This window comes from Nipponia nippon, unplaced genomic scaffold (assembly GCF_047370975.1).
Source record: "Nipponia nippon isolate SJK-2023a ecotype South Korea unplaced genomic scaffold, ASM4737097v1 scaffold_5, whole genome shotgun sequence".
Lineage (NCBI taxonomy): Eukaryota > Metazoa > Chordata > Aves > Pelecaniformes > Threskiornithidae > Nipponia > Nipponia nippon.
In genome coordinates, this window is record NW_028262369.1 from 87681091 (window position 1) to 87705632 (window position 24542).

The window sequence follows — 24542 nt, forward strand, 5'->3', positions numbered from 1 at the left end:
TTGGCACTCATAGGAGGACTGGCTTTTTGGAGAAGCTGAGTAGTCAATACAGTGAGTTTCCCTCTGCTTGCCGTTCACCAAAGCCTAAATCTAATTTTAGGCATTAAGCTGAATATGAACTCTTGAAAACATATGGCATCAATCCTGATTGCTGATCACTTTTGGTGAGTTGGCTTGATACAGCCAAATCCTTTGAGTTACTTCCCATTCCCCAATAGGGAATGTGAAAAAAGGAGGAAGCTGTAGGGCTGAGAGAGACCAGGTCTGGCCAAGCCAGCGCCAACACGATCCCTGTTTTAGCTCTCTATCCTCCCTGTAGGACCAGCTGTTTCTATAGGAGCCCTGCTGTGGAGCATGTGCAAGTCAGAAAGAGACCCCACCAATAACTCTAGACTTACAAAGGCACTGAGTGGTACAGAAAATACGAAAGACTCCCCTGAAGTACATGAATGATGAATTAAAGAGTTAATGAATCCTCAAGAAGCTTTAAGTTTGCATACAGAAATCAGAGAGGGGAGGTTCACCAGTACATTTCTCTGGCCAAACCCACAGACGAAGATTAACTGGAATCCTTCAGGGACAGCAAACAGAACAATGTTACGGTGAGGCCAAGAGCTTGTTTCGCCATTTGTTCTCTGTACATCAGCACGGTATACAAGTGCTGCTGTGGGTAGAGTAAGAAATAACCTTATATTCATTCCCTACATTCATCTCAGATACATCCTGAAGTTTAAACAGTTCATAGCGCTCTTTTTTTGTCTTTGACCACTTCGCTGCTTTCTCCATGGAAATCCCTCTGCCTGGGGACACCCCACCAACACGTTTCCTTGAGACTTGCTGCAGATATTTCCGTAAGTAATGTGCTTTGGTTGTGTTCCTGTTCTTTGCGCATTCCCTGGCTGGGAGTGCTCGGGCAGAGAGACGTCGCGTGAGGAATGTTGTGGGAGTGGGCTGTTTTGAGGCAATCATCCAAAATATCCATGAAAGAGCTTCAGAACGAGAGTTGTGCAAATCTGCACTGTGAACCTCTTTCGAAGATGTATGCACATCCAGGTGAAAAACTCTGAAGTGTACAATGTAACCTATGTGTCCCGTTGTGGCTGCTTGTATTGCAGATGACTAAAGCTGTCGAAGTACCTGAAACTGTTTGCAGAAATTACTTGACAAATAGTTCTGAAAAACAAATAAACCTAAGAAAAAAACCCTCTGTTCCTAGGGGTGGAAAAGCAAAAGGCAGAAAATGAGCAAATTACTATTATTTTTTGTGAATTAATCACCCATCTCCAGATCTGACAGAATAACTCAGAGGAGGCTGGAGTTTCTTTTTGCTCTATTTTCAGCCAGTGCTGGAAGCAAAAGTGCCAGAAATCTCTCTGCAAAGCCTGTTCTGATGAGATTTCCAGCCAGTTTCATGAATCAAGTTGGTTTGGATTAACTGTGAATAAGCCCTTGGGCAGAACTAGCAAATCATGGGTTCATTGATCACAGACGCTTCTGTGCACAGGGTCTGACCCAACACTCAATAACGGCAATGAGAAACCTACTGGGGCAGCTTATCTGATAGCTGTGGAGCCTCTTTGCAGCTCTCTCCAAGGCAGCTGGAGTCAGCTATTCCCAGACACTGGGATGGGGGTGAATTTTGCTTATGGTCCATTCACCCAATTTTTGGGGGTTTGCATCAGGCCCAGGGACAAGTCCTCTCCATGGTACATGGCTCATTTAAAAAACTGGTGTAGCAGATGAGACCTAGTAAGAATCAAGCTCGTCTTTTCCTCCTGCTGCTCTGATGCCTTGTTTCCTAGCAGGAATTAACAGGAATGGATGCTGACTTCTTCTGGGATTGTTTAACTGTGGGGACAGTTTCAGGGCTGTCCCTGGAGGCTGTCTCCACAAGTAACATGTTTCTTAAGTTATGCCCTTCTACTGATCCCCTGTCTGAACAATTTCCAGTGGTGCTTGCTCTGAGCCCAAAGGTGTCTGCAATCAACCCTGTAACGATATTTGAGGAGAGCACTGTTTTAAAAGGCTGCCTCTCCTGAAGCGTGCTGTGTGTTTTAAATGTGACAGGCTACACAAGAGGACCCGAAACAGAGATGTTTGAGAAAGCTTGGGAACTTTTAATCCTTGAGCCTGAGCCCAGCCATACTTTCTGACTGTGGTTTGGGAGCCTCTGATTCAAACACACCTTTTCACCTGGCATCCAAGCCTGGAGCGGACCATGTCTGCCCTCCAATCCAGAGGACAGAAGTCTTAAAAAAATCAAATTCTATCAGAAGCTTTTGCCTCAAAATGAGTTCTCCAACATGGTAAGAATGACTGATCCTGTGAGATTTCGTAATGGCAGAAATCTTGTGAGACTAACCCCTACCTTGCTTTAAAATGCCCTCCCCTGTGCCTGGGTGCCTTCTGTGCACCCAAATCCCAGCCTCAGTCTAAACTAAGCAGAAAGATTGCAGCTGCTACTTCAAGACATGGATAAAACTTTTCATACCCTTCTGTATCTTAAGGACATTTCAAAAACAGAAGGTAAAATATCTACAGAATCAAGCATGGGAAGAACTCAATTTGAGATGAGGAAGAGTGTAAGTTAATGAGGTTTGAGTCTTCACCAAGTAATTATGGGATAATTAATGAGATACATCTGTGGACCCAGCTGAGCTGTACTTGGGTGGTGATGGTGAGTTTAAAAGGCAGTTTAATGTCCCAGTAGTCTATTTGGGCAGTGTTACTGTGGGGGTTGGATTTGTTGAATGCCCCTCAGGGGTGAAGTGTCAGCCTTGCGGTATAGGGGTTAGCAGTTGTTTCTCAGGCTTGTGTGTAGTACAACAGTGCTGTTGTAGTATGATTGCAACATGTGTGTGTAAGAGCTGCTTGCTCTCTAGCTGTCTCTTATCATCCTGCTGCCCTCCTGGTTGTATTTACTATGCTGCCCTTGAATGCAAATACTGTGAGTTCTCAGTAGACAGGGAATCCTGAGGTCTATGCTGGGGTTTTTTGGCTTATGAGCACAACTGGAGCACGTTTGAAGGACTGGTTTGAATCATAGAGAGGGAGAGAATACAGGTTTCTAGGTTCCCCTTGTATCACAGCTTGACAACTTCTCCTTACCTTGTAGTGCTTCTGAGGAATGAAAGAGTTAATGTATTCTCTAGAATCTTTATCATTCCTGCAGAATGCTCACTGTTTTAAAGATGCCTGCCTTGATATTACAATGTAATACTCCGCCTGACTAAACCCTGAAAATCTTGTGTCTGGTAGATAAAAATCATTGAGAATGATCATTTCATTTGAAGCATCAATAACTTCAGCAGAGCTGTTAGGACAACAGCTCAGCTGCTCAGAAAATGGCAAAGAAAAATTTTTTGTGTCGAGTAGCTCACTTTGCTTGCTCTACAAACTCCAGCTGAGGCTCCTGGGGGTCAGATTTTCTGGAGGTGGAAATCCAGTATTGAATCTCTGATGGGGTATCAGGGCTACCAATCCTGCTTGTAAGGCTGTGTGAAAAGGTTATATGCGTGTTGAGAAGAAAAAGCACTGACTGAATGATCATTCAGGAGTTGTGGGACCAGTTCTTTTTTCTGTGGCTGGTTTTCTGCACAACCTTGGGATGGTTGCTTTTTCTCCTTGTCCTTACGTCGGCTCAATTGCTAGACCAGTCTTGCAGAAGATGGGAGAGAGTAGGAGACGTCAAACCTCGCGTCTGCTTCTTCAAGCAGTCTGGACAGCCCCACAGCTAGCAGGGTTTCTGCCTGGAGTGACTTGAGTCAACCAGGAGCCAAGGCGGCACGGCACTATAATCCCTGTCTCCATGTGGGCTGCCGCTGCACTCACGAGCAGCTGTAGTGCCAAACTGTGCTTGTGGAGCCAGATGCCATGCTGGAGATGGGACTTGCAAGGAGCATCCTCGAGGCTCCTTCAGAGCTTTTTTTTTTTCTTTTTTTTTTTTTTTTTTAGAAGGTGGATAGTCCTCTGTAACTTCTTCCTAGCCTGGTGGCAAAGTTACTTGGGCTGATAGCCCTCAATTTGGAGGCTGATGCAGGAAGACAGGTTGGAGTGAGGCTGTGTTTGAAGGGGTCTGTGCTGATTAGGGTCAGATGCTATTACCACAGGGGCAGTTAATTGAGGGGGTATCAATAGACAGCACGCCACGTCTCTCTAATTTTCCTTTCCAGCCTGTTATTAAATAAAACTACTGAGAGGAAGGCTGCATTAACTTTACTTTTATCTTTAATTCTGTGACTGTAGTAAAAGCCAGTGTTTGAGAAGTCACTGAATACAGGATAGAATTGGTTCTGTAATAATAATAATAACTTGTTTTCCCTCTTTGAAAATAAATATGGTCCTTAGTAGAAAGATTTACCCGTTGCTGGCAGTCAATCAGCCAGGACAATTTGGGCTCTGAGTACTTGATTAGAATAACTTCAAGGAAAATTGCCTTCCTGAATCAAGTAAGGATCCATTAACCTGATGAAACAGGGTTTGCTTATCTGAGAGGTTAAGACTCAAAACACAGCCTGGGCTGCATTAGATGAGGCCTCTTTTAGAATGGCATAAAGATGGAGAGTAATAAAAACACCATCTGTCATGTCTAGTCAATCAGATCTAGTATAAGAGAGGAATTATTCCTCTGACTTTACCGTTATAAGATTGTCTCTTTGTTAACAATGGGAAGTGTGAGGAATGCTGAAAACTGGTTTTATTCCCTCAAATTATTTCTAGCTGTCTTTATCTCGGAGAGAATGAATATTAATCTGAGTTTATACAGCAAAGAAATATTTCTAGATGAGTACAATGATAAGGCATTCCATGTTGAGTCTCTTTAGTGATTTATTGTTAGAGGTAAAACTGAATGAGAGATGGAGAAAAAGTGTCATGTACGCTTTGCTTCTGAGAGTGATTATTTCTATAAACAAATCTCTTGCAAGTTCCTGAGCACTCAAAGGTTCTTTGAAGTCAATTGAATATATACCCCTTGAGTGGCCCTCTGCATCTTAAAGAACTGGCATGGCTAGATCTTCTCATGTAGCCTAGGCATAGGTGGAGGTCATGGAAAAGGCGATTGCTTTTTTTTGGCATGGGTTTATTAAAGGTAATAAATGTTGGCACTAATGGATTTCTCTGTCACCAAGTACCAGTGTGCCCTTCTCTGTTTACTAAGGGCTACGCAGGAGCACTTGGAGACATCTAAAGGCTGAATGCCAAACCTCAAAGACATGCCAGCTGTGGGCACAGGAGATGGAAGGGGTGGTGGAAAGCCAATAGGGTGGAAACGCCATCTGCCTTTGTCAGGCACTGCAGAAGATACTGCAGTGGATATATTAGCTGACCTGAATGGGCACATCTTCATCATCTAGCAACTCTTGCTGTAGCTGGTACATGCCTATGCTACCTCACAACCCACGTGTACAATTCCCATCTTGCTATTGCAGCTGATGAGCTTTTCCCTGTTTGCCAGGCAGATGTCCTCTCCAGAGAAATAGGTTTAAGAGAGCAAGTTCTGGGACTAGTGAAACCTTTGCTAGGTCTGGGCATTTTGCTTTGCTCAGATACAGATGGGATTGGCTGCTGGTGAGTAATAAATGTAAAGAAGGACTAGATCAATGGCTGATAGCTCACCACATGAAGATACTGGAAATCTGTGGAGGGTTGGTATCCTTATAGTGTACAAGGAACTGCTTAGAAATAGATTAGGAAAGCAGAAGGGCCTGGAGGTGAATGTAGTAGCCTGAAGAGTGAATGTGGCTTAATTTGACTTTATTAAATTTCCTGCTGTTGTGTAGGACTTATGCTCTGAGCCTGTGTCTGCAAGCACTCAAAGTGTGGCGCGGGCTCTTCTCCTGGTGAAGCCAGCAAGGCTCTGGTGGCCTGCAGGTGCAGTAAGAGCAATGTACACCATTGCCTGCTGCTTGGGCGTGTGCCATGCTGCTGCCCTGCATGTTCAGCACTGCTCTGTAGCTCCTGGGTGGCCACAAGCTGGAAAACACCAGGGGTAGTTTTCGTGTGTCCATGGGAAAAACATTTCTGTGTTCAGGGTTGCTGTTTGCAGAAGTGAAGCATGCAGAGTGTTTGCAGGTATGGGATGCAGGACTTGGCTGTTGTGTGATGGGCACAACCCCATGCAAGATCCCAGGACGAAGGAGACAGGCTGGGGACAGAAGAGGAGGGTTAGGGCAAGTGCCTGATTCAGTATTCAATCATAGCCAGAAAATGCAGTCCAGTTAACCTCTCCTGTCTCAGCAGCTTATTTCTGGGAGAAAGGCATGTTGAGCAGAGGGAAGTTAACACGCACTGTGGGGCTGGAATCTGGGAAAGGCTGAGCACCCCTGGACCCACTGATGTCAGGTGGATCAGAGGCTACTCAGCTTCTAGGAAAAGTGGACCTTTCTGGGGAAGTTAGCATAAGGAGGAAGAAGCACAGATAAACTCTTCTTCCTACGCAAGAATAATCTTTCTCTCCGCCAAACTCGGAGAGGATTTGCCACGAGTGCCAGTGGAGAGCAGACTGCCCTGGGCACAGGATGGTCAGGACAAAATTAGTTGTGCCACAAAGTGTCATGATCCCACAGGCTGTATGTTTAGAGCAACCTTTAACAAAAAAACCAAAAAAGGTCTCTAATTTTGTGCCTGTCCCTCTGGGACCTGATGCAGGGAAAACGCAGATGACTGCGCTTCTCCCTGGAGCTGGTGAGAGCCGCTCACACTCACCACGTTAGCAGATTGACCCCCACGGCGCTGCGGGGGGAGGCTGAAAAGAACGGATGGCACTGCAAGCTCGTTATGAAAATACAGGGAACCAGAGTTAATGAGTCTTGGATGATCCCCTGAGCTGCCTGGCCCTTGGTGTGGCAATGGAGGGATTGGCTGGGGAGGATCGGATTAACATCTTGGTGGAAATGACAGTCCCTAGAATGCAGAAGGTTGTATCATATCTGTCTGTGCTTGCATCTGGGAGAGGTCACTGCCGGAGAGCTGAGATCTCTCTGGATTATATCTGCAGGGTTTTTTATCAGAACAGAGGTATTTGGGGGATTTACATGTTCTGTGTCCCTGGCAGCTTGCCCTGATGAAACACTGATTACACAATTGCAATCTAATGTAAGCTGTAGTAAAAAAATCAGCTGTGTGCTAGGATATGGTGAGAATACCCTCTCTGTGATGGCAAAGATTTGAAATTCTGCAGCGCATTATATCTCCTGACATAGAGAAGCTTGCAAAGAATAAAACAATCAGGCTGTTTACTGTGGGTGCATGGAAAAAATTGGAAAAGCTGTAATTAATGCCTTCCCTGAGATTCTCCTAGTCCTGTAGCTGGATTAATGAATGGAACCATTTGCCCCAGATGTACAGGAGATTAGTGCTGCTTGACTCTTGTTTTATGACCAGTAGAGTTAAGGCTAGGAAACTTGAAATATGTGCTCAAGGTGCCTGACAAGTAGCGTAGTCAGAACTGAACCTCAGGGTCCTGCTGCCATGATCGGCAGTGGAGCGCTCCAGCACGGTGCACAGCGGGGTTTCCTGAACCTGGGGAGCCTCATGGGGAGCCGAGAGAGCTGCTGGGACCCCGCAGCTCGCACCACAGCAGCTGACGAGACCTGGCTGGGGCCAGGAGCAATGGCGGCCAAGCCCCCCCCGTATAAAAGAAGCACTAGGGGAGCACTAGTGACAAAAGTGCCGCCAACAGGGTGGGCAAGCAGGGCATGGCGCAGCTGCAAGGGTGTGTGTTTATGAAAGGCAGGTCCTGCTTGACTAACCTCATCTCCTATGACAAGGTGACCCACTTAGCAGATGAGGGAAAGGCTGTGGATGTCGTCTACCATCTACCTGGCCTTCAGTAAAGCCTTTGACATGACTTCCCACAGCATTCTGCTGGAGAAGCTGGCTGCTCATGGCTTGGACTGGTGTACGCTTCATTGGGTAAAAAACTCGCTGGATGGCCAGGCCCAAAGGGTTGTGGTGAATGGAGTTAAATCCAGTTGGCAGCTGGTCAAGTGGTGTTCCCCAGGGCTCAGTACTGAGGCCAGTTCTGTTTAATATCTTTATCAATGATCTAAACGAGCGGATTGAGTGCACCCTCAGTAAGTTTGCAGATGACACCAAGTTGGGTGGGAGTGTTGACCTTCTGGAGGGCAGGAAGGCTCTACAGAGGGATCTGGACAGGCTGGATTGATGGGCCGAGGCCAACTGTATGAGGTTCAACAAGGCTCAATGCCAGGTCCTGCACTTGGGTCACAACAACCCCATGCAACATTACAGGCTTAGGGAGGAGTGGCTGGAGAGCTGCCTGGCAGAAAAGGACCTGGGGGTGTTGGTCAACAGCCCACTGAGTATGAGCCAGCTATGTGCCCAGGTGGCCAAGAAGGCCAGCAGCACCCTGGCTTGTATAGGGAATAGTGTGGCCAGCAGGGCTAGGGAAGTGATTGTCCCCTGCAGTCGGCACTGGTGAGGCCGCACCTCGAATACTGTGTTCAGTTTTGGGCCCCTCACTACAAGAAGGACATGGAGGTACTAGAGCATGTCCAGCTGGTGAAAGGTCTGGAGCACATGTCTTATGAGGAGCAGCTGAGGGAGCTGGGGTTGTTTAGTCTGGAGAAGAAGAGGCTGAGGGGAGACCTTGTTGCTCTCTACAATTACCTGAAAGGAGGCTGTAGCAAGGTGGGGGTCGGTCTCTTCTGCCAAGTAACAAGCCATAGGACGAGAGGATATGGCCCCAAGTTGCGCCAGGGGAGGTGTAGATTGGACATTAGGAAAAATTTGCTCACTGAAAGGGTTGTCAGGCATTGGAACAGACTGCCCAGGGAAGTGGTTGAGTCTCCATCCCTGGACTGTCTAAAAGATGTGTAGATGTGGTGCTTAGGGACGTGGTTTAGTGGTGGTCTTGGCAGTGATAGGTTAATGGTTGGACTCGATGATCTTAAGGGTCTTTTCCAACCTAAACGATTTTATGATTCTATGATCCTGTAGCTGTGCTGCCTCCTTCACTACTGGGTAGACTGCCTCCCCCTCCCCCTCGGTGCCGGGCATCCCTGTGAGCTGGTTGCGAGGAACAGAGTATTACAGGATTCCTGCTTTCTCATTACCAGCTGCGTGTCGTTGAAGGAGAGGCTAGCAGTGAGTAAAAGCAGCTTTTTACCCTGGAGCTGGGTGGGGGACTCACCACTAGAAAGGAGCTACTGGCCAGCTGAGGGGTCAGTGCAAAAAGGGAAATTCCCAAGGCAGTATCTGTCCCAGACGCTGGAAGTGAGCATGGAAAGGAGGGCAATGCACCCAAGGGATGACTGAGACACTGGATGCGACTGTCTTTCAGCGTTCCTCCAGACCCAAGGCTGCTGCAAGCTGCGATGTCTCCAGTAGCTGAGCTATCCCTCAGAGCCTGTGGCAGAATAAATCAGTAGCTGGTTTTTCTTTGCTGTGATAATACTACAGGCAGGGCAGCTTAATGGATAGACCGCTGGGCTGGCAGGCAAAAAGTTTCAGCAGAGTCCGCCTTCATCAGGATGTTTTTTCCCTCTTTTGCTCCTCTCTGAAATGGAGATATCTGATATCTGCTCAGTGAAATGCCCCGAGACCTGCTGCTGAAAGGCACTATGTAAGATCCTGCTTCTGATACTGCCAGGGATAAAATGTTCTTGGGACACCAAATGGTCCTCAAGTGCTTTTCCAAAGTCCTGCCACACCACATCCATCTTTCTTCCAGCTGCAGGGACCTTTCACCTTCTCACTCCATGAAGGGGACGACCCAGCCTCAGCCCCAGGCAAGCGGATCGGGTAAACCTTCAGATTTTTCTGTTTCCAGACTCTCTCTGTTATTCAGAGGTTTTGAATAGAGAGCCTGAGTTATGCCTGAGCCAGGCAACTGTGGTGTTGGGTGTCTGAGGGACTAGCACACCTTGTTTGTTAGGGGCATAAAGAAGACATTCAGAACTGATCACTTTTAGACCCTTGCGAGTCAAACAGCACTGACTAGTGTGTTAGAAACCGAGCTCACGTTTCCTTGTACACCTATCTTGTCTCTCCTTTTCTTGATTTGTTTTTTCAGAGCACTCTCTCTGCTGATGACTTTACATACCTATGTGAACAGTAAAACTAGCTATTGTTTTAACTAGGGTCTGTCTCTAAGAAGCGGGCAGCATTCCTAAAATGCTTTAAATCACTATAAGGGGGAAACAAAGGCCAAGCAGGAAGGGCAGAACACAGAAACATCCCAGGGACTGGACATGTTCCCATGGGTCCAGGTTGCCTGGGGCACCTGGATGTCCATTTGTCTATGTCTTGAACATACTGAAACCAGTCAGCTCTGAGTCAGGGCACAGTACCTTATCCCACAGCATCAAGTACAACTTAGAACTGGAGGGGAAAATAGCTGGAAAGGAATTCAAGAGGTCACTTAGCCTGTCTCCTTACAGACAGCCTGAATAGTTTAACTATTCCTGATTTTCTATGCAATATATAGCTTCCTTGGTATTCACTTACGGTTAATCAGTGGTCTGTTACGAAAGACCACAAGGCTTATTCTGGAGCTGACTTCCAACTTTTTGCAGTGGTTTTGTGATACTCCCATCTTGAGAGCCTAGAAGGCAATTTAAATTTGTGGTTGTATTTTGTTTGTGCTGGGTTTTCTTAATTTCCTGCCTCAGCTGATCAGCTCTATCTTTCCCTGTGTTTTGCTTGGACATTCCCTACAATGAAGAGAAAAATCCTAATTTTTCCATGGTATGACAGTCTCTTAAAAAGTTGTTCGGAAAGAAAAGCTGTGAAGAAAAGCTTTCCTGCTGTGTTTTTTTCCCCCCTAATCTTCTAACAGAAGTCACAAGCATTACCAAGTAAAGCTTTTTATTCTTCGCAACAACTATTCTCCCTCCAGCTTTTCTTCTCTATTGCATTGTCTAGCCTGTAGTGCTCATACTTCTTTTCTGCTTGTTTTTCACAGTGCTTGCCCAGAGTCTCGTACTGCTAGCTTTGCCATGCTGTGCTTTGTACTTATCTATGGTACATCTTCTTATAATATGACTAACGCTTCCTGGATCCTGGCCATACATCCTACATTCTGGATTTAAATCCTTCTTACCATCTATCTTTACTTTAATATATCTTGTATGAATAGCCTGCTCTTTTGTAGCCATAATTAAAGCTTTGCTTCAGTCCTCCTTTCACAAGCCGCTTGCAATTACCATCATCTTTTTATGAATTGTTTGTGATGTTCTTCTTCCTTTCACTTCATCCTGTGCATCCCTTGTTGCTCTGTCAAATGACTCAACTACCTGTAGGAATTTGTTCCTCATTTCATTTTGGAATTTGATCCGTGATCAGCTTATTACACATAGAAGTAGCTACTGCTGCATGTTTCTCTTCACTGTAAAGTTTGGATGTCTCTTAGTGTTTCCCTAGTGCTTTCTTTCTAGTCCTGCCCAGTTCCCCTGGGTCAACCTCTGTTCACCTAATAGCAGAGTTCATTAAGAACTATGTATCTGTTTGTAGCCTTGACTGTATTTTGTGTATTGAGGAAATAATGAGACTCATCTGGAACTGGGATTTCAGTGCAGTGAAGAGGGGAAGGATGCAGGTGGCTTCAGGGCCATGACATGTGGTGATGGAAACCCCATTTCGCTCTACTGCTGAACATACAGAATTTCACTGTGAGCCATTTCTGTATCTGCAGAAAATGTCTGGGGCTTTCATCTGCAGAGGAGATGCCTTAGAGCCTCTCTGAAAGGAAGCCACAGCAGTTTGGAGGAGGTTATGGGGGGAAAGCAGAAAGAAATAAACAGCAGAAGCACGATAGCAAAAATGTTGATCCTCCTTCAGGCAGCTAATGGCTTTAAAATGAAAAAGGGTCTGGGAGGACGGCATGTCAGTGCTATGTCTGCATTTCTGTGTGACACGTGAAGAACCAGGAACTGAAGCCAGTCTGTCAAAAGGTGATGAAACCCTGTGTCCTCACAACCTTAACTACTAAAAGATGTGTATCTTTTAAGTGTAGGCCAGCTCTGTAGCTGGTGTACAGCATCAAAAGTTTGGATCTATGGCCAGCTGTAGATCCTGTCTAGTCACAGGTCCAACCCCTGTTCTCACCCAGAAGTAGTAATTTTATTGAAAGATAGTGTAGCTGCAGCACAAAGTGATTGATCGTGAACATCCATGAAAGATGCCATGCAGCCTTAGAGTCTGTATTCAAGGAGAAAGGCAGATTCCCTATGACATTTGGGAGCTGAGCAGAGATGAATTCAGTTTGACTTCAAGATCAAAAATAAATGAAAGTTTAACTATTTTATCGGTGACCAAATGACTGCTGTTGTGAAGTGAAACATTAACAACAGGGTGAGAGCGAGCCAGGATTGCTCAACGAGGTTCATCTTCAGGCGCAACAGAGCTGGGATCGTCCAATGCGAGGAAGCAGCAGGCATGGCAGAGGGGGACGGCACGCTGCAGGCCGCAAAGGAAGCCCAAGCTGGTGAGAGAATTTTTTCAAGGTTTCTTCTTGCTAATCATAGAAGAAACTGAGGGCAAAAAGGCACCAGGAGGGATGAGAAGTTTCTCTGATTGTTACAGGTTGACTGGTGACCAGATGACAGGCTCTTAAATACAGATTAGGTACTTGATATTGTTAGTGGTATTAATCTAAATACCTTTATAATTTTGAGTCTATAATGGCAGAGATGCAGGTCTGAAGACTTCTGGCATATTTTCCTGGTTGTTCAAGTGATTTGATACATCATTTTCTTAAATTACTTTGAAGTTTGAGAGAAGTCTGCAAGCAATGGAAACCAGTCTTGATCTGTCTAAATGAGTTAAACCATGCTCTTTCCTGTAATCAAAGAACTGAAGAAAATAAGCCAGAAGAGACCTGGAGGGGTTATTGTGTCCATCCAGGGCCAGGTCACGAAGCCCAAAGTGTTGCTGGCACACATTCATCTAGCTTCTTATAACCTTATCTTGGAAAGGGAGAAAGAGGAGAGAAACACAGATATGGTAAAAGGGCTATAAAAGCATGGCCAGTGTATATGAATTCAAAATAAGACTCATTATTAAGAGACCAGTGTGGCTGAGCTGAAAATCAAGAAGGGATTGTACCACAAGATGAATGCAGATAAAAATGAAGAGATCAGTTGAGTATAAACCGATTAATGTGCACAGTACTGCAGCAGGAAGCAGTGAGAATCTGAGGACTGTAAATGCGAAGGGAATATGCAGATTGTCTTCCTGTGGATTTGGAAATCAGAAAAAATTAAATGATGAACTGAAAGTCATACAAAAATGTATGCATGGGAACTTCTGGCTATGCAAGGCATCTGGTAGCTGAATATTACATTTAAGCATGAATCATCCTGCAGATTCCCCACTTGCATAAAGGATAACTCAGAAAAGAGGAAATTTTACAGAAAGCAGTCCTTGCTTTCGTGCTTACCAGTTGAAGTTGTTTGACATGTGATTTTCATAGAAATTCAGGAGGGCACCTCATCCATCTGCCTGCTCTGGGACAGGACCCGATAATTAGCCAGTCCCTAATACGTTCTTATATAACAGACATTAGGGATTGCCCGAACCCTGCAGCCCCAGCCACGCTACCTCTGTTCTAGTGCTCACCTGTCGATGAAAAAAGGGAACTTGGCCAAAAGCAGCCCCAAATATTCTTTACTGAGAATAAAGTCAGTTATTTTTCTCATCTTATCCTAAATAAAAATGGAGAATAGTTGGTCTCTGTGGCTGCTTTTCCTGTCAATGTGTAGTCATCTTCCCTGAATTTCATCTTTTTAATTCCAGAGCTGCAAAGTGTTTTCTCCCATTGAGGAACATAATTTTGAGTTCATACCCTGTTCTCCCCCAGGCTTGCTCCGTCCTGGTTTTGGACACAAACATGAGCAGCATGCCAGCTGTGCTGATGTTCTCTTTGCTCACGGAAAAGCTAAGGACCTGAGTGTTTCATGCCCTCCTAATCTGATGGAAAATCATTGATAGCTACTCTGAGAGGGATTTCCCAGTTGCCCACTATATGGGTATTTCATCTGGACCTTCTTGTGAGACATTAGAGTTAGGATATATCACATCCACAGCTGCTCTAGCTGTTATGCCACTTACTCTCCTGCCAAAGAATAAAACAGTCTGGTTTGAGAGCATTTTTTGCAATCCAAAATGGCTGTTTTGTAATCCTTATTCTCCTTTTGGTGCTTAGAAGGGATTATCCGATCAAGTATCTCTCTGGCTATGGAGGAACATGCCTGGGTTGTCCTAACCTGCCTTTTTAAAAGGAGTGGTGATGCTTGTCCTGCTTCTGTCCTTCACAAGGGAAGTGGTTCAAAAACCACATTCAGCACTTGAAGGTGAACTTCATCAGGCTCTAATGATTTGAGGACACACGAGGTATCCAAATATTCTTTAGGCGTTTTTTGTCTCATTTCACCCGTATTCCTACAGGTTCATTTTAATGGTGTTACGTGTCTTGTTGCAACTTAGTTTTTTTAGTGAAGACAAACAAAAAGGACACAACTTTTCTGGCTTCTCTGGATGAGCTTTTGTTTGCTCGTTTTCTAGTTTAAATAACAGACTTTCATTTTTCTTCCACTTTCTCCAATATTGACAGCATTTCTAACACCTTTTCTTATTGCCTTTTGTGTCCCCCTGCTAGCTATAATTCATTTTGTGCCTTAGCTTTGCAGCCTCTATCACTCTGTGCTTGAACTGTTTGTTTATACTTGTCTTCAGAAATGCCACCTTATTTCCATTTGTGGTACAATTCCTTCCTGATTTTCAGCCCAGCCGCAGAGGTCTCCTTCTATCGAGTCTTATTCTGAATTCATTTGTATCTGAGGTGCTTGCAGATTTATTCTCTTTAACTTGTTCTTGCTGTTTGCCATGAGTTACCATTTATTACCAGACATTTGAATTCCTTTTTTCCCTTTCTGTCTCAGAAAACCTTCTGGCAGCTAATGGCATAAACATTTCTGCAGTGTATTTGACAAGTCATATGTTAATCCCACCGACTGATATGTTTTTTCATGCTAGTATTAAAAAAAAAAAAAAAAAAACAACAACAAACATTTAGCTTATGTGACGCACGGGGCTGTGTACACGCTCAGGAAATATAGCTGCAGGATGCTGAAAATATTAAGGCATCACATTGCAGCAGCGTGGGAGCCCTGCACAAGGGATGGTGAAACCTTTTCTGTCTTTCTTTTGTATTACTCCTTTAATAACTTTGCTGCTGTGTTTGCTCTGCTCACCTGCGCGAGGCAGAATATAACAGGCTTCTACTGGGAGTTGTCTAGAGATACTTAGAGCAGTAAGAGATACCACCAGAGGGCTCAAAAATATTCCTGCTGCCTTGAACATAGGGTGAAACTTGCAGGACTCTAGTACGTGCTAACCTGGTGCGCAGGAGACAGGACCAACGTGCACAAGTCTGTGCTTTGCACTGCCCCCAAAGTTGGGTGTGCTTTTGAGTCACTCTTGCCCGTGAAATGGGCTTAACAAACCTGAGCTCCCTGGAGGCTCTTCGTGGCACCTGAGAAGCGTGACCCAGGTGAAAAGCAAGGTTGCACGGGTGTGCACATCACTGGGAGGGCTGAAGACGAGGAGCTGGTCTGTGGCAGTACAGAGGAGGTACCAAACTGTTGCTTTGCTGCTGCTGTAGAAGAAAAAGGGAATAAGAAAAGGGTAGACCTTCCTGGCCTCATCTGAAATTTGGGCTGTTGGCCCCATGTTTAGCTGCTCAGTTAGCAGGAGTGAAATGGGATCCCTGGGGGTCTTCAGAAGCAAAGCCAATGCACATGGGGGAATATGGGGAGTGATGCTTCCTCTGTGCACTCTGTCTCATCTGAGTCCCTTATCTAAGTGTTCTCCATGTCTTGTGAGCAATAACTGAAGCCAAATTAAGAATCTGTGGTGTAAGCAAAGGTCTCTTTCCTGGTTTGTCAACTGCAAACTTGGTTCCCTTGGTACCCAAGCACTTGCACCAACTCGGTACTGGAGCTAAGGATGAGTTCATGGAGCCTCCTTGTACCAATTGCAGAGTCTGGGTGTGGTCTGTACTTTTGCTGATAAGAGAAGGGAGAACTATTTTAGAAAATTCTTTGAACACTTGCTTTTTAAAGAAGCCAAATGTAAGGGGAAGGAAAAAAATGCCTGCACTGCACTGAGAATACTGCAGAGCCACAGCCACTGAGGATGGTTTATGGGAAGGTTGTGAATTTTGCTCTCTAATTGAAACTGGCCCTGGAAGAATAGTGATGAAGAGCTCCTCTGTTCCTGTGGGAAGGGCTTGGAAGGAGGGACAACAGGGTACCTGCAGGGACCTGAGCCCACGTAGCTGCAGGGGGAATCCAGGAGCTCCCAGCACAGCACAGGATGCGTTTGCCACATAGGGAGCCCTGAGGCGGATAATAGGAAGTAGAGACGGGGTTTGGGGCTGCTCCTGGGTGCTGGCTGTGCCCTCTGGATTAAACTGTCCCATAGGAAAAGGCAAAGTCATTCCAGGAAATTGGTGCAGGAATGAACCCTGGGTCACTTCACTCCCGGGATAGCAAAGAAATGATTTAACACAGTGCAGGTGTCCGTGACATCCCATGTCCGAGGGTTTGGCGTGATGAGCGTTTTAGTAGTTATGACTCGGGATGGATGTTTGGCTTTTCAGTGGAATGAGATCCCTGCAGAATAAAGCTGTCATTACTGCATCGGGAGGGAGATGCACACTCTGCTCCTAAATCCACAGGCTGTAGGGGTATCTGGGACCTGGGATTTTTATTCAGCTCACATCTGTTCAGCATACAGTGCTGTGCTGGGCTGGTGCATGTGATAGCTGGGGGCATGCCAAACAGCATGCCACGGCGAGCTGACAGCCCCAACCTGTGAATGATTTAGGCTGCGTTCCCTGACTCTTCTTGAACTCTAGAGTTGTCTTTCCTGGTAGCTTTTCCCTCCCCTTTCTGCCCTGGCTGCACAAGTGTGCTCAATTAGGGTTAACTCAAACTGAATCAAACTTCATGCCCGAGGTTGGAAATCTTCCCAGTCAACTCACCACAGCCACATAGCATGGTGGGAGACAAGGCGAGAGGGGAGATGAACACTTTTCAGAGAAACGAATCCAAGGAAACTTTGTTCGCTTTTATTTCTGCAGGAGATGATCCCCCCAAAGGAGATTTCCCTGTTCAGAAAAAATCCCCGGTGAGTGTTACAGCTGGTTTCCTTTTCTTTGCTTTCTGCTCAGCTTGCTCTAAACATTGCAAGATCTCTCTGTTCTTTCCTCTGTTGTGCTCTGGCTAGAGACAAACACCCTTTCTTGCAGAGGGTTGAAATAAGCATTAACAACTCAAGGCAAAAATCCCTCCACTAACCTGATTAAGTTAAGAAAAGGCAGCTTAAAGGGAAAAAATGAACTGTCCGAACATTTGGGAAAAAGGGTAAGTGTTTTGATTGCTGCCTTTTTCCTGAACATTACTTTCCTTGTGGGAAAGGACTTACTTCTCTGAAGTGGAGGGGGGTGTCATGCATGGGAGGGAAGGAGCTGACCTGTGCATTTGCTTCATTTGATGAAACCCACCAGGGAAGGGTCCCCAGATGCTGCAAAGCAGAAGGAAGGACAGGGATTGAGCACAGGCCGCTGATGTGTGTTACGGTAAAGCCTCAGGTTTACATCTTTGGCTCTGATTTAAAGCCAAATTCAGGTGAATATTTTGTTGCCTTGCAGCTTTGCTGTTTGTGCAGGTTTTCAGGGTAATTCTGGTTGAGTGCTTGACCCCTAAAAACTGTACACTGTACCCACTTCAGGGAGAACAGGGCTTGTATTGCACCTGCTTTGGCTTGCAGGACAGTATGGTAAGACTTGATCTTAAAGCTCACAGTCATGTCATTAGCAAGCCAACTGTTTAACTCACGATTTTAGGTACTGTGCAGACATTAACTATTGGACATCTAGAGCTCCTGTGAAATATTAATCTTAGTCCCATTTTGCAGCTAGTCAGCAAGAAGGAGAGGTGAAAACAAATGTCTCCTGTAGCTGGCATTTTAAATGACCTTTCTTTTTTCCAAAGACACAGACTATCAGCTTCCACAGCATCTTTAAGAGCTCCATAATCCTGCAGATCCCAGGCTTACAGTGGTAGCTAAGCGCAGCGGAATATCTGTGCACTCATGAATCCAGGCTTAGCCTCTTTGCTTTTGCTGGGGCTCTCTGCTGAGCAAGGTCCTCCTTCATGAAAGCAAGCAAACGGCATCTGGCTCTCCGCATGGATGAAAGCTGCCCACTTTTGGATGTCCAGGCAGGCCACAGGCAGGTCAGTGATACAGTGGAGAGAATACGTGAGGGTTTCTGCGTGTGCCAATGCCATCTCATGACACACAAGCCAGATGGAAGTGCATCTGCTTGTAAGTTGTTGCTCCGTGTTTATAAGCACTTACTCAGGGTCCTGGCTCAGGTGCTTGGGGAGGTTTAGCTGGGAAGTCAGTGCCTCCTGCTCTCCTTTCCCTGCTTGCTCCTGCTTATCTGTAGAAGGTGCCCATCCCAGAGCAGGAGTGGCTGAAATGAGTCACTGCCAAGTTTTCTGTCACTGCAGGTGGCAGTGTGGCTTGTGATACCTTAAACCACTGCAGCTACATCCAGCAGGGCTTGTGCATGGGGTGTGGAGGGGTGAGTTCAGGCAGCAGGGTTCTCGACAGCTGGCCATCTGGATTTGAACAGTCACACTCTGCATCTCCATCAAATGTTATTAAATCTCATGAGTACTGAGAGCAAAGTCTGTGAAAGAGGAAGAAAAATATCCCTGTTATACAATTTTACTTCCAAGTTCAGAAAATGCCTCCAAGCACACACAGGGAACATAATTTGCGTCTCATGGCTTTTCTTCTTTATTATGAAAAACTTGTTGGAGAAAGGTATTCTGTGTGTGCATATGTCTGTGTGTTTGTGCATTCACAGCTTATATATGCCACCATTTTTAGGCTAGTCTAAAAGCAGGAGGCCCCAGTGCAGTTTCCAAAGGAGCCCACTCTGTCTTACAAGCTATATGCTGAGCGTGAAGGTTTCAGAGTAAATAATAAATGAAATGGATAATTACATATTTAATCTAGTAAAGCAAAGAGGCCAAGGGTTTCTTAATAAAAAGGCAGCCCATAAGCTGCAAGAGAAATATATATACAAAAAAGGACAAAAATATTTGTCTTTAGAGATGCTAGGTTAAATCATAGAAAGCGTTTTGTTTTGTTTTGTTTTCAGGCAGCCAGTCTCCTCTTTTGTTGCTTTTGTATAATGTTAAGCAAGACAGCATCATTAAGCTAGACTCTTCTAAACTTGATGCCATTGCTTTGGGAATCCAAATAAACTCAGGTCTCTTGGTGGTGAAATAAACCTGAATAAACACATCTATTTTAGTATCTGTATTTGCATTTTGGACTCTGGGAAGAAACACAGGAATTCATTATTTCTGACATGAGGCACAGAAATGCACGTGAAGAGTTCATCTCACTTCACTGGCCCATACCATGGCTGTTTAAAACCATAAATATAAATGCAGCTGTTAATATCACACTATCCCCCTTTGCTCACCAAGTGCATGGCCAGCCCCTTTCTCCCACTAATTGGCAGAAACTGGGCAGTGCTGTGAAAACCTGCTTTCCCTGTTGCGAGGCAGCGGAGCTAAGCAGCTGGAAGCTGCTGGAAGCTGCTTAGCTTGGACGGCAGTGGGGTAGCAAGAGGGATGGAGGACCACACAAGGTCGTGCCAATACTCATCTGTTTAAATGCCTTGTATTTCACTTGGAAACTGCTGATTTTAGCTGGAGTAAAGTCAGATTCAGTGAAAGAGTGGCCACGCTCAGACGGGTTTGACAGTCCAACCACTGTTTTCTTTAGTTTTGATTAATAAATTGAATTATCCATAGCTATGCCAGTGTTCTTGGAATACAAAATGGATGCCATGCCTGAGGGAGTGCTGGACACGGGGCTGATGCTCTGCTTCAGTGAACACAGTGGCACAGTTTGGTGCAAGAGAGATGCAGAGATTGAGGGCAGTTGTCGCCTGGGAGGGAGCAGCTTCACACAGCAGCAGACAGCAGCTCCCTGGTGTCTATCAACTGCTGAGGCAAGGTCTGGTACTAGGAGAGGGAGCAGTTTTGGGGCAGGGTAGTAGCTTTATGTGAAGTGTAGGAGAAAAGGCATCCGAAGGTGTTTTTGCATCTCAGTGGGTTTTTGCATTGCAGCGGAGAGGCGGTAGGACCCTTCCACTGGAGGTATGAGCATGGTGGGCTGCTGACAGCTCATGAATCCCCATGGCAGTCTTTACTGGGCCTGTGTCAGCCAGGCTGATTCACTGGGGAGCCTTAACCAAAGCAAGATAGGTGTGGGGTCCACTCCCTCCTTTGAGTCCAACCCACAGGCCAGTCAAGCAGCAGCGGCCGCCTGGTTTTTGGACTGGACCCCTCTCCACTGCCCAGGCACTGTGGGGATACATTGCTGAGGTGAAGGCTTTCACAGAGCTGATATGTTCTCATTTGTCTCCCGCAGAAACTCTGTGGCTCCAACTACCCCCTCAGCATTGCCTTCATCGTGGTGAACGAGTTCTGCGAGCGCTTCTCCTACTATGGCATGAAAGGTATGTGGTCCGTCTGGGAAGTGACTTTCCCATTCTTGGGTTTCAATACACACTGGCCTGGTATTCCAGGGCTGTGCTGTATGTGGTTTCAGCTGTCTTTCAAAGTAAATTAGTATTTTGGGATGCAGGTATAAACAGTGTACCCTAACTTTGATGCTACACCTGCTCTGAGCAGAAGTTGGGACTACAGAGCTCCAAATGTACCTTCCAGTCTAAATTTTTATATGATCTCTGTCTCAAACCTGGCTTCTCAGTGTGTGATGTCTTTCATAGTTGTGTGCAATCAACGTATTTGGGAATTGAATCATACAGGCACCTAATTTGCAAATAGAAAATGTGCATAAACAGAACTACAGGTTACGGTAAGATAAGCTAGAAAATATATTTTTCAGCTAAACATAAATGTTTATGAGCAAAGAATGCCTGATACTCCTATATCTCATTTTAGCTTTTCTTGTGTCAGGGATTATGAGGAACAGGTTTGAAAGCACAGATTTTTCCACAACAGTGCTCATAGCTGCTAAACAAATCAGTGGTTTTCTTGCCACCGTGATGTAGTTTCCTGCTTACCTGCAGAGATACACATTAATTATCTGATGTGATTTGTGTGTTTTGTTATAGCTGTCCTGACACTATATTTCTTAAGCTTCTTCCACTGGGATGAGAATCTCTCCACTGCTGTGTACCATGCCTTTTCTGCGCTCTGTTATTTCACACCTGTCATTGGAGCCATCATGGCAGACTCATGGCTGGGGAAATACAAGTAAGTGAAGACATCTCTCTAAGACAGCACATATCTACACCATGCAGCCCGTGCAAGGGCAGTGCTGTGTGTGCTCCCAGTTTGGAGCTAGCTCAGTGCAGCAAAGACACACTTGCGAAGGTTAGCTCCTCTCTGTTAACGGATGAAAAGCTGATCTGTTTGCTCATGCTGTTCTGTGCTCCTCTTTCACCCAAGGGCCAATAGGCAACAAAGTTGGAACAAATTAAATGTCACAAGAACACTTTTCCTCCACTGTCCTTCCCCACCCACCTTGAGGAAGCTGAGGTGTAGGGTGATTAACCCTCAGCTTGCCAAGATCTGCTTCTGAGAAGGAATCAAAGATGGTGAGGAAGCAGTGTCACCCTCTAGATCTCTCAGTTTCAGATGAAATGTCACTAACTATACTATACTTACTTATGCTTTTGCAGTGTAGGGAATGTGTGAGCACACCCATTTTTATGCCAGAGAAACCTGGGTTCACTCAAATCATCTCCCTCAGCACATAACCAGGTAAACACTCCCTCAGTAAGTCAGGCAATCTTCCCTTACACTGATAAGTTGTGGGGCCATCATCTGCCCCAGAGTGGTGGTGAGCAGCTGGATATAGGACTTTCTTTGCTTTGCACTGTTTGTTCATTGTCTGAGGAGTCATTGCTGTCAGAGTGATGAAGTGTAGCCAAACCCTTCTCTCTAGGACTAAGCACATCTGGCAGAAGAATCTTAACAGGAAAAGAGCAGCTGCCATATGCCTTTCCAGCAGAAAGTTCTTAAGGAAATATCAATTTTTTTTTTCCTTTGTGCTCGCTTTTAGTCATTCTGTTGCTCCTTTGAATGAAAAAAATAACAGTGGGGGTTTATTAACTTCATTATTTAACGTCACCTAGCAATGTTCATTGGTATTTGAGGATATCTATCTTGCAGCATGATGTTGTGAGAAGGTAAATCCTTATGCAGACTTCTGTACATTAGGCAGGAGACTTTCTCGGGAGTAATCCCTATGACTTAAGGGGAGGTGGCTTTTGCTGTAGTAGCTGGACCTTGGCCAATACCGAGGACAGAATAACAGATTAGAAGGGCTTTTAGGAATGATTTGATGTGGCTCTAAATTCACTGTTGCAACCAGGGTTTGGATGCGTCGAGGACCGCTCCTGTGCTTAAAGCTCATAGGGCTTCTTCTAGTGCCTCTGCCCTTCCATTCCCTCTGTGTGTGTCATCTGCATATAAATACATAGACATTTCTTAATCCTGAAGGTGATGAAGGAATAGAATACACTCAAGAGCCTGATCCTCCTAGTCAGATATCTTCTTCTCCCTCACCAAGACATGGGAGGCAGATAGATGAGCTCAGTCCATCAGAGGTATGTGGGATCTAAACCAGACTTGTAATGGGGAAACCACACTCCTGATTTGGATGTCTTAGGTGGGTTGAATGTGGGCAACAGTCCCTATAGATGCCTTCCAGTCAAGGGATTCACCTAGGCGCATACTACAAAATGCCAGTTATTAGTAATCTGGAAACTGAGTTGGACCTGAACAGTAGTACTCTTCTCTTTGCAGCCTTCCATGCATGACAAGACTGGAACATTTTTAGTTTATTCCGCTCAGCAACCTCTGCAAAGCAAGCAGGGGCTCTTTCTCCTTAATCTAAAGCCATTTGCCTATCTCTTTCTTCCAGTGCCCTCAGTGTTGACACAAAACAGTTGTAGCTGTTGCTACACCAGTGGTATGAACAAACCAGTTCCTTTTGCATCTGACAAGTAGTCTTGCCTTATCAGGAAGCACAGGCACACTCTGTTTTCAGATCATACATCACCGAGCACCTTCAGTCACTGCAGTTTTCTTTCCTCACAGGACGATCATCTACCTCTCCATTGTGTATGTGGTTGGCCATCTGGTAAAGTCAGTCGGTGCAATTCCATCCCTAGGCAACCAAGCGGTTCATGTGTAAGTAGCTGTTGAAGCCGCAGTGCTGTAGTAGGTTGCGATGGTAGTTGGTTTACCCAGGACTGTCATTTATTTCACCTCCATCAGGCCAGCAGTTTGGGGGCTGTGCATGGGTTGGTTTTATCAGGGAAGTGTTTGGGATATCTGAGTAGGAACAGAAGGTCGGATCTAAAGTGTGAATGCACCAGAAGGAGCTGGAAACCACCACAGATACTCTAAGATAGGGACCTCTGATCACCTCTCTCTGCTATACCATGCTACTGGAGTTTGGTCTCCTCCATCCAACTGCCTGCACCAGGCTTATTCCTCCCCCATTTCCTCATCAGCCTAGCTGTCCAGCTCAGCAGGGTTCCCCTGTGTGTATGGGAACACAAAACCAAAGATATATTTTCTGATGTGACAGAGGAAGGGTCTGTGTCTTCCATAGGGTACAACCCTTCTTGCCCTCTAGATTCTGAACTGATAGGTTTGTCAGAGTAGTTCCCCAGCTGGCATCTTTGAAACCACCAAGCTGTTTTTGCCTAGGTGGTCACAGCTCTAAAAACATGCACGTGCAGGCAGGAGCACATCTCATTTACAGAACAATTTCCTTTTGTCCCAGACCTGGCCAGTCCTGACACTCCTGTTCTCTACAAATGTAATCTGTTGGGCCTGCAATGGTATTTTGAGGAGGGTAGAAAGCACCCAAGAATGAGCCTGATGCAAACAGTTTGTCTGTGCTTACTCAGGCTGGAAGGCTACAGGAAAAGGTTTTTTTCCCCCCTTTTTTTCCTGCCCTCCCCTGCCCCAGTTGGTCTCTGCAATCTTTTGTTCTCATATGAGTGAAAAATAATCCCACGGATCTTTGATCTCTAGTATGTCCATTGGGCCTCAGAACAGCAAGAAACTGACAAAAACAGCTTGGTTAATTGGCTGGTACTGAATGTAGAAATGAGGATAATTAATTTGTTTTTTTGCACTTAGCTGGCTCATCATCACTACCCATGTGCAAAAGACAATGATACTAGAGGAATCATGGTTGGGTGACACTAAAATGCTCTCATAAGCACTGGAAAGGTTCTGCAATGGTCATATTTTTGTTCTTGCATGAAGGATCCTGTCTATGGTTGGTCTGTTTTTGATCGCCCTTGGAACAGGAGGTATCAAGCCCTGTGTCTCTGCATTTGGTGGGGACCAGTTTGAAGAGGAACATGTAAGATTTCTTTTCTTTCCTAAAATCTGCAGTGTCTGCTTACTTTATGAGTGTGTTTATGTGATTAA

At 45.4% G+C, this 24542-nt stretch overlaps 1 protein-coding gene across 5 annotated transcripts in view; it reads left to right on the forward strand.

Annotated features, from left to right (window-relative positions):
* The first annotated feature begins 769 nt into the window (after positions 1–769).
* Positions 770–24542, forward strand: part of SLC15A2 (solute carrier family 15 member 2) — a 65413-nt gene continuing 41640 nt past the window's right edge. Inside the window, exons 1-6 of one of the 5 annotated variants that reach the window (XM_087732577.1) lie at positions 770–851; positions 17108–17154; positions 20488–20575; positions 21197–21338; positions 23190–23282; positions 24375–24474. In XM_087732577.1, the coding sequence (XP_087588703.1) occupies positions 785–851; positions 17108–17154; positions 20488–20575; positions 21197–21338; positions 23190–23282; positions 24375–24474 (537 nt within the window). In that variant the 5' untranslated portion in view covers positions 770–784. Of the gene's footprint in view, positions 852–2114; positions 2307–12340; positions 12449–16942; positions 17155–20487; positions 20576–21196; positions 21339–23189; positions 23283–24374; positions 24475–24542 lie in introns of those variants that run through there. The other 4 variants (XM_087732580.1, XM_087732578.1, XM_087732579.1 and 1 more) reach the window with 4 other exon arrangements.